The 9,984-nt window shown below is 57.3% G+C and overlaps 1 protein-coding gene across 3 annotated transcripts in view; it reads right to left on the reverse strand.

The window, feature by feature from the left end:
• Nucleotides 1–9,784, reverse strand: part of SMARCD3 (SWI/SNF related BAF chromatin remodeling complex subunit D3) — a 31,181-nt gene extending 21,397 nt beyond the window's left edge. For 2 of the 3 annotated variants that reach the window (XM_072763150.1, XM_072763148.1), the window contains exons 1-2: nucleotides 9,651–9,784; nucleotides 7,641–7,750 (exon numbers count right to left, since the gene is read on the reverse strand). In XM_072763150.1, coding sequence (XP_072619251.1) covers nucleotides 7,641–7,679 — 39 coding nt within the window. In that variant the 5' untranslated portion in view covers nucleotides 7,680–7,750; nucleotides 9,651–9,784. Of the gene's footprint in view, nucleotides 1–7,640; nucleotides 7,782–9,650 lie in introns of all 3 variants that reach the window. The other variant, XM_072763147.1, reaches the window with a different exon arrangement.
• Nucleotides 9,785–9,984: the final 200 nt, after the last annotated feature.

Below are 9,984 nucleotides of genomic sequence, written 5' to 3' on the forward strand. Positions count from 1 at the left end.
TTTGAGGGGGATTTGACAACGGAGGATTCTACCTCCAGTCCCTCCTATTAGCAGCACATCACTGGAATCCCCATCTCAACCTGGGCGAGGAACCTCAATTTTGACAAGAATCTTAGCATTCTGTTTAAAATTCACTGATGAGGGATACCTGGGTGGCTCAGCGGCTGAGCATCTGCCTTTGGCTCAGGTCGTGATCCTGGGGTCCTGGGATAGAGTCCCACATCGGGCTCCCTGCAGGGAGCCTGCTTCTCCCTCTGCCTGTCTCTGTCTCTCTCTCTCTGTCTCTCATGAATAAATAAATAAAATCTTTAAAAATAAAATAAAATTCTTAAAAATTGAGAGATTTCACGTAAAAAGCCTGATTTCCATCTCTTAAAAAAAAAAAACAACGTGGAAATCTGGCAACACAAGCCAGATACACTTGGAAACAATGTGATGGAATCGAGGAGGGGCTGTACATGGTGAAGCAGCAGGACCTCTCTGATTTATCACACCCTTCATTTGGGGGGTTGCAAACTCTAAAGCCCTGGGGGCCCAGCAATGAATATAAATGATGATGTGAGCTTTGAGCACCAAGTCAACTAGCCTTTGACCTTGGGCCTAGGTGCTGGGGTACAAGGGGCTGGCCTGCACCTGTGGAGAGGGCTGGCCACTTTGCCTCTTTGAGGGCCGCTGTGGTTTGGGTCACTGCACACCTCTGAGGGCTGGATGTGGTAACCATTGGGGAGTCACTCAACCTCTCTCTGTTTCAGTTTCTCATCTTGAAAGTGATGGTGATAATACTGGCATTTACCCCATAGCCTTGTGGTGAGGATAAATCAGCTAAACCATGACAGGTTCTTAAAACCGTTCCTAAAACTTGCCATAAGCTCTCAGTCAACACTGGTTGCTATTCTTCTGCCCGGGGCCTGCCTGGCTCTTCTCCGTCCCAGGGTGGGGGATGAGGGGGCTGCTCTGGAGTCTCAGGGCTGCTGAAGAAGTGAGAGGTGGAACCTGGAACCGAGGGCGTGGGGGAGGGGAGTCTGGACAAGTGGGGCTGCAGTCCACCCAACATGGGCATTTTTTGACAGGGGTTTTTTTTTTTTAAGATTTTATTTATTTATTCATGAGAGACATTGAGAGAGAGAGAGAGGCAGAGACCCAGGCAGAGGGAGAAGCAGGCTCCATGCAGGGAGCCCAATGTGGGACTCGATCCCAGGACTCCAGGATCACACTCTGGGCTGAAGGTGGCGCTAAACCACTGAGCCACCAGAGCTGCCCTTTGACAGGATTTCTAAGAGGGTTTTCTCCCGAAGGAAGAGGCCATCCTAAGATGGTGGTGGGGTGGTAGAGGGTCAAAGAGGGAACTGAGGCACAAAAGCAAAACAATGTTTCCTGCTGGGTGGGCTAGGGTGGGGTCTGTGGACAGAGCCGGAGTTCAGCCTCTCCTCCCTCTCCTCTGGCCACTGGGCTGCTGGGGCCCCTCCTGCAAGCCAGCCCATCCACCCACCAGGGCTCCTGCTGTAGTTCCACTGCTGACACCAGATTCGGATCCAGATCCGATCTGCTCACAGCCTGGGTACCATGGGACTCTCTCCTCCACTCTGCCGGCTTTCTTTTCTTTTCTTTTCTTTTTTTTTTCCTGCCAGCTGACTTTCTATTTCCAACTCAAAACTTTATTAAAGGCAAGGAAGGCAGGGCCCTTAGATGTGCAGCTGGCATCAGGCTGCGGGAGGGCTGCTGGCGGGGAAGTGAACTAGGTAACTCTGCACCCGAGTTCAGGACGTGGGAGCAAGGAAAATGGAGTCCTCAGCAAGGGGAGGAGGCCTAGGGGCTTCTTGCAGACTCTAAGGCCTTTATGGGGCAACAGTGGAATGGCGGGGGTGAGGGTGGAAGCTGGGCCCAGAACCCAGGGTGACATGGAAACAGGGTCTATAGATGACACCTGGACATGGCAGTGTGGACGGTAGCATTGAGCATCCCATATTAACCCACCAGGTGACAAGGGGCACTCTGGCGTTCATCACCTGCTGGATGTTGAGCTAAGTGCTCAATACTTAGCTTCCCACTAGATCTTTTTTTTTTCCCCCACTGGATCTTTATAGAAGGGGCATCAAATACCACCTTACAGATGGGACACGGAGGCCCAGAGGACCAGGTGCCTCTTCCCACATCTGCCTTGCAGGTAAGGGCCAGAGCCGACCTTCCCATGGACACCTGGGAGCCCCAAAGTCTGTCTCACAGCACCGGGCAGCCCCACTGGCCTCCAGCCCTCCCAGGGGCACCAAGGTCGTGAGCAGCCTGCACAGGCCCCCAGGTAAGGGACATGTGAGGAAGCCAGACCTGAATGTTCTTGAGAGCGGCCCAGGGAGTATGGACAACTGCTGCCACATGTCTGGAGGCAGTCAGATGCCATGGAAGCAGATGGGGTTTATTCTCTGTAACTCCAGAGGGCAAGACCAGGGTCACAGGAAGGAAGATTCTCCTCACCACAAGAACAACTAAAGATGGGGCGCCTGGATGGCTCAGTCAGTTAAGCATCTGACTCTTGATTTTGGCTCAGGTCATGATCTCAGGGTTGGAGGGATCAAGCTCTGTGTCAGGCTCTGTGCTCGGTGGGGAGTCTGCTTAAGATTCTCTCTCTCCCTCTGCTCCCATTGCCACCTCCACTCCCTGCCCTTCCCCCCCAACTCTCTCTCTCTCAAATAAATAAATATATTTTTAAAAAGAACTAAATATGGAAGGAATGTCTATGAATATGGTGAATAGGTCCTTTTGGAAAGGGACTGATGCCCAGGCATGGACCAAGAGCAGCTCAGGTGTCAGCAGGTCAAGGTGGAAAGACAAAAAAGGCCCACCCTTGGGTTGTAGGGGTGTAGAGAGGGCAGGGCCAACAGTACAAAGGTATCTCAGGATTGTCCGTCCTTCCTTCCTTCCTTCCTTCCTTCCTTCCTTCCTTCCTTCCTTCTTTCCTTCCTTCCTTCCATGCTTCAAGAGAGAGCAAGTGAGAGAGCAGGGGAGGGACAGAGGGAGAGGGAGAGAGAGAATCCTGAGTGGGCTCCACACACAGCACAGAGTCCGACGTGGGGCTGGATCCCACGACCCTGAGGTCATGACCCGAGCTGAAATCAAGAGTTGGATGCTTAACCAACTGAGCTACCCAGATGCTCCTGAGGGTCCTCCTAAGATCAGCTGTCAGAGCCACCTCCTTCCATCCCCACCCCCCACCTCTTTCATTCACAAAATATTTTTCCATATTGTGCTGAACAAGACAGATGCAGTCTGTGCCTTTCAGGAGCACTAAAATGAAATATTTAAATTTTTGGTACATGCTATAAGATATAAGAAGGTGAGACTTTATACCTAATCAGGGTAAGGAGAAAGTGTCCCTGAGGAAATGGCATTTAAGTCAAGTCTTGATGGAGGGGCAGATTTAGGCAGGTGAAGGGAGCTGGAAGTGTGTTGCAGGCAAAGGGAACAGCATGAGGGAGGGCCCTGAATGAGGGCAGGCGCTTGAAGCCCTCGAGGAAACAGAAGACAGAAGAGATCAGGTCCGTCTTGCAGAAACCCTGACTATGCCAGGGGGGTGGGGTTGGGAGGAGGGGCCCATACTGAGAGTGAGGCACCCCTTGGGTGGCTACCCTAGCAGTCCAGGCAGAAGCCGACAGCGGCATGCCTAGGGTGGTGACATGAGGCATAAGCGGATGAAACTGAGATGTGTCTAGGAAATAAAATCAAATAAAAGGAAGAGATGAAAAAAAAAAAAAAAAGGAAGAGATGATTGTTCCAATGGGAGGAGAAGGAAGAGGGGTGGTCAAATGTCACGCCCAGGTCTGGGCTTGAGCTTCTGTGTCGCCATTGGCAAGAAGGCCAGCCCCACCTCCACCATGCAGGGGACCCTGTGCTCTCTTCCTCATGTGTTCACGGGGAGATTTCTACTCTGCTCCTCTGGAGCGAAGACTCTGGAATAATCTTGCCACCTTTCCCACCCCATGGGAGGGGTTCTCTGCCTGCTGAGGTGGGGGGTCTGACATCCACAGGACAAGTTCCTCTCCTGGGTCTGGGGCCAAAGGGGTGGTCACATCAGGGCTGGTCCCTGCAGCCTGCCGTGACCTTGTGGCTCTGTCTGCTGGCAGGAGGGACCCCCTTTCAACCTGTTCTCAGGACCCAGATTAGCAACCCCAAGTTAGGGTATAGAGTCTCTGCTATATCCAGGCCTCAGGTTCAAGTCTGGCTGGCCCTGTAATGAAGCTGACATGTCCCTGACACACGTGCCTACTTCTCAATGGGTTCACGACCCACTGAGAACCCACTGTGACTGGTCCCACCCTATACCCACACTCAGATGTGCTAGTTGGGGTATCTACATTCCTACCAGGGTATTACCATTCCCCAAGAATGTGACTCTGTACTGAATTCTCAATTTTAAATAGACCTTCCTGCTGCCTGCTAGCTCTCAAAGATGTTGTTGTGACTATTAACACGTAGAGCGTTTCCTGAAGGCGACGTCTTCATCTAGCCCTTCTAACTTTTCTCTTGTCATTGACCATGACCAGCAATATTTATACATGGCTGTGTGTACTATGGGGTTGCTCTTTGCCTTGGCCGAGGAAACCCATGGTATTGTCGGGGACACTGCCTAGTTCTGTCACCCAGTGTCCCACCCTCAATGTCATCACACAGGAGAGACTTCTCAGGGGTCTCAGGGCCCTTGGGGCCTCAGGGTTTGTGTTTTATGCACTAGCATCACCCTTGGCTGCCACCTGTTTTCCCCGATGTCCTGACTTCCTCACTACACCCGTCTTTGCAAAGTGCCCCTCCCTCTGGACCCTGTCAGGAGAGAGGTTGGGTCACAAGCACATCTTCCTGTGTCTTCCTGTCTTTGCTTTTCTCCCTCCCCACAGTACACTGCTCCTCGCTTCGGGCCCCGGAATGTTCTTCGGTCTGGAAAGAAGGTTGACATGGGAGACGATCCAAGTTTGTAAATTCCAGGAAAGGCATGAGCGGGACACATGCTCATAAGACACATTCTCAAATTTCCTGGAAGTAAGTTTAGGTAACAAAGAAATTGGTTTCACAGCTTGGGAATCAAATCAAGAGGCGGGCCAGGCTGAAGTGAGCAACCACTCTCCCTCAGGGTTCTCACCAGGGACCCAAGGGTCTGTACACCCCTTGCCAGCACGGGGCACCGGGGCCACGGCCACAGCCCCCTACCAGGCATTTGGCAGCTGAGTGCCCACCAGGAGCACGGTGACACCCATGGTGCGGTCATCCAAGAGGGCTCAGGATCCAGCCCAATCCGAGGGCCATTCACTCATCCCACGTGTCTGCAACACAGCCTTCTCTCGTGACACCTCCTGACGCCTCTTCCCGTGACACCCCCTCCTGGTGACACCTCCAGCTCATTACCTCCACCACTTAGCGCTCACTAATAACGAGCTCTCACTTGCAATCACACTGCCAGCTCGCAGGGCGAAGACAGCCTCCAGCTGCTGCACGCCTGGGCTCGAGCCACCACGCTGTCTAGACGCTAGCACAGGGCCTGTCAGCATCCAAATGACAGCACGTGCCCAAGCCGCCAAGCGTCAAAGCCGGCTCCATGCCTGGGACTGCACATGCTGAAGGAAGCCCAATTTCATGTTAATGCAGCTCTAAAACAAGATGCCAGAAACCTCACCAGCACCCCTGGCACCTCACCATATACTCCATCAGAACTCCGTCAGATGGAGAGGGTCCCAGGAACCTCAGGATGGACACTCAATTCACTCAATTCACCAGGTGTCACTAGGACATACCCACCACCCGCTGAGCCTCCAAACCCCACCCCCCACCTCTACCCCCAGCTTCTCACACCTCCCTGCCTCCGCTGCCCAATCTTTGGGGTGATCACTCCTTCAGGCAGGGTCTGGAACAACCCAGGGCACCGACCTACTGCTGCTGGGCAGCCAGGTTACGACCGAGCTCAGTATCCCCCAAATCAGCCACAATTTACAAGGTCTCACACGTGGGGTCCCTGGCTCCAGTGTACCTCCCAGGGACCCCAGTTGCTGGGCAAGCCTCCACCCTCAGACACGCGAAAACTGAGAGTTGCCCAGAAAGCACACCACCTTTTCTTTAGGATTCTGCACTGTAAAAACCAACCCCTGCAAGCCGGGGAACAAGCAGGTCCACACTTAACCTGAGGCAGCAGTTAGGATGTGGGGCAAAGGGCAAGACCTTTGTTTGGGGCCTTGACTGTCCTGCAAAGCATTGCATTTGCTTCCACCTGGACCAGCATCAGGTGACAGCGCCAGGCTCCCCCAAAGCTGGCCACAGCACCATTCTGCCTGAGGCATCAGCCAGTGCCACGGGTGGCAGGGAGGAGAATGGGGCGGCCCTGGCCTTCCCAACAGCTCAGGCAGGGCAGTGAGTTCCTCTGCCCTGCTGAGGGAGGAGCAGCTGAGACAGCCACCCTCATTTCACCCAGCCCCTCGTCCTCTGAAAGCCCTCAGCATGCTGCTCCTTCCAAGGCTTCTCCCCTCAGAGCCCTGGGGCCTGGACTGTCTGCTGTGGTGCTCCCTGGGGGCTCTCCTAAGTCTGTCCCTCTGCTGGACTGCGGGTCTTGAGGTCAGGGGCTCAGTCCCTCACACCTCATGGCCCCCCAGCCCCCGGCCTGTCACAGGAGACTCCCACTGGGGAGGCTGGGGAGGCGGAACGCAGACCAGAATGCAGGCCTCAGACCCAGCTCCTGCCCTTTCCCACAGCTGTACGGGGGCTCTCGGGCAGGCAGCCTCTCCACCCTGGGCCTCGGGGCTCCCCCCTGGACCAGGGGCACTGATATGGTACAAGCCAGGCCAAGCTCCTCGCACTCAGGAAGGTCTAGCTCCCATACGAAGGACCTGGAGCACCTCTGAGTCTGAGACCTGCCCAGTGGCAACACGGGGTTGGCCCCCCCAGAGCCCATGCAACAGGATGCTACCACCTCCCCCTCCTGCCAAGAACAAACCATCGCCTGGGTTCTGGAAGGCTCCTAGAGGTTTGCCAAGGCATGTTTGGGGCTAAGTTTCTAGAGTCCAAGTTGTGTTAGGCATCTGCAGGCTCCCCCCAGCTAGCAGAGAGCACCTGTATGCCTACAGTGTGCACATGTGCACACACACAGGTGAAGCTAGAGGGGGCATGTGTCTGGATGTCTGTGAGTGGGGAGAAAATGAACTCAGAGCCCCAGAGCATTTTCACCTGAACCAAACACTGCTTTCAGGCTTGCTGGTTCCTGGTTCAGATTGGCTTTCATGGGGAGGACCCAGGGAGGCAGGATGAGAGGGGCACTCAGAAGAGGTGATGCAAGGGTGGAAGATGTCAGCAGGGTTTGGATGTGGCCCCATCAGGGGGTATAGGAGGTGGGGATGGCCCCAGAAGGAGGGATAGGGAGTGGGATGATGGGGTGATGGCCCCAGCAGTGGGGGATGGCCCCAGCAGCAGTGGGTAGGGGAGTCTTACTAGTGGGGGATGGGGAGATGGCCCCAGCAGCAAGGTGGGTAGGAAGTAGGGGATGGCCCCAGTAGCAGCGGAGGGGATGAGAAGAAGTACTGTTGTTGGTCTGGCTCAGGGCAGAGGGCCGAGGGCCAGCACCTTTCAGCGGGGTCCCAGGGCTCCTGCTCCCGGGTTTGGGGGGCAGCGCCTACCTGTACCACGGCGGGTGGGTGCTGAAGGCCTGGCGTCATAGGTGGCGGGGTCCTGCAGCAGGGGAGTCATCCAGTGCCCCCTGGGTGCCCGGGCCCAAAGCCCACTGCACCTGTAGCACCAAGGGCCATTGTGAGGAGAATCTGAAAGAAGAGGGTGGTGGGAGGGGCGGGCCAGACCCAGAGTCCCACAGGCAGAGTCCAAATGGACCTCTAAGGGCTAGGGAGGAAAGGGAGCCTGAGGGGGCTGGCTGGGTGGACCAAACTCGGTGACAAGGAGGTCTGAGAAAGAGAACAGGAGGTGTGTAGAATGGGATGGGCATGGAGGGGACGGGCAAGGGCCAGCTAGGGCTGCAGGGGAGCACAGGGTGGGAGTGGGGTGAGAGCAGGAAGCAGCCAGCAGAGACCAGGTGGCAGGTCTGAGCTGGAAGGACAGAGAGCATAGCACCCAGGCCCGGCAGGGGAGGCAAATCTGGGAGAGGAGGCAGTAGGCAGGGGAGGGGAGGGGGACCTGGGCATTGGAGGTACAGGGCACAGCCCTGGAGCCGGATGGTCTTGGATGGCTTCTGGAGCCCAGGGACACCTGAGGGAGTCCCACTGGTGGCAGGCAGGTGGAGTAGGCCAGTTCCTAATGTGCCCACTCTGCTCACGCCAGCCCCTCCCTGAGTGCACGGCCTTCGTGGTTTCACCCTCCTGTGTGAGCAGCAGAGCCACAGGCTGGGGTCAGGACCCAGCCCAGGAGTGGAGTCCTTGGGCAGGTGAAGTGTGGGGGATGAGGACCAGGTGGTGCTACAAGTATAAGAGTGGTTCGGGGTCACACATAGGTGGTGTTGGCCAGGAGGCAACTCCAAAAAGCGTGAGGAGGCAGGGCTGGCAATGAGAGGTGGAAGATGCTAAGAGGGGAGAGGTTACCAGCCCAGGGGTGCTGAGGGGAGGAGCTCTGCAGGGAGGCTGAAAACAGAGAGGCAACCTGAATGGGAGAGAGGTGTCCAGGCAGGAGGGTGCCAGGTGGAGACAGGGAAGGTGCCAGGCAGGAGAAGGAGGGAAGGTGCCAGGCAGGATGGGTGGGGGGGAGGTGCCAGGCAGGGGGAGGAGGGGAGGTGCCAGGCAGGGGGAGGAGGGGAGGTGCCAGGCATGGGGAGGAGGGGAGGTGCCAGGCAGAGGAGTGGGTAGGAGGGAGAGGATGCCAGGCAGGAGCAGGATGGGAACACGCTAGGCAGGAGGAGGTGGCAGGCGATGGGGAGGAGTAGGTGCAAGGCAATCAGGGAGGAGGGAAGGTGCCAGACATGAGGGAGGAGAGGAAGGTACCAGGCAGGAGAGTGCCAGGCAAAGGGAAGGAGGGGAAATGCAGGTGGAGGGAGGATGGGGAGGTACCAGGTAGGGGAAGGAGGGAAAGATGCCAGGCAAAGATGAGCAGGGGGAAGTATCAGAGAGGAGGTAGGGGGGAGCCTGTCAGCCATGGAAGAGGTGCAGGAAAGGGGGCAGGAGGAAGAGGTACCAGGCTGAGGGTGGGGGATGTGCGGGGGCGGGGGGAGGAAGAGAGTCAGGAGTGGGGGAGAGATCCGGAGAGGAGGAGGGGATGAAGATGCCAGGCAGGGAGGAGGGGGTGCCAGGTAAGGGGAAGTGCCAGGTAAGAGGAAGGTGCCAGCAAGGGGTGAGAAGGAAGATGCCAGGCAGGGGGGAGGAGGGATGTCAGGCACTGGGGCGACCAGAGAGATGCCAGGCAGGGAGGAGTACGGGAGAGGCCAGGGGGGCGGAGGGGGATGTCAGACAGGGGGAGATGCCAGACAGGGGGGAGGAGGATGCCAGGCAGGCAGGAGAGGGATGCCAGGCAGGCGGGAGCAGAGGAGATACCAGGCAGGGGGGAGGAGGGATGCCAGGCAGGGGAAGGAGGGATGATGCCAACAGAGGCAGGACGGGCACTGCCAGGCGGGGAAGGCGGGGGCGCCGGCGCAGCGCGGCCGGGCGGCGTCTCCGCAAGGGCCTGGGGGCCGCGCGGCGCGGGTCGCTCACCTGCTCCCCCGGGACCCCGGCCCGGAGCACGGCCGCCCGCTCCCCGCTCGGCGCTCGGCTCGGCCTGGCGCCTGCGCCGCTGCAGCCCGGAGCGGGGGAGGCGCAGGGAGCGTCTGTAAAGAGCGAGAAGCTTAATAATGAGTTAGGGATCAGAGCAGGCAGCATCGCCCCAGCCGTCCGAGCGCGCGGTCTCCGCTCTGGGAGCGTCGCCGCCCGCGCTGGCCACTCGCATTGTGCTCCCCAGCTTGTGCACACAGGGGCCTCGGGTCTGTAGGTGCACCTCTGCCCCCACCGATTCACACAGACTGTCAGGGCATCCTAAGGGACCGCAGAC

The sequence above is a fragment of the Vulpes vulpes genome, chromosome 7 (genome assembly GCF_048418805.1).
Source record: "Vulpes vulpes isolate BD-2025 chromosome 7, VulVul3, whole genome shotgun sequence".
Lineage (NCBI taxonomy): Eukaryota > Metazoa > Chordata > Mammalia > Carnivora > Canidae > Vulpes > Vulpes vulpes.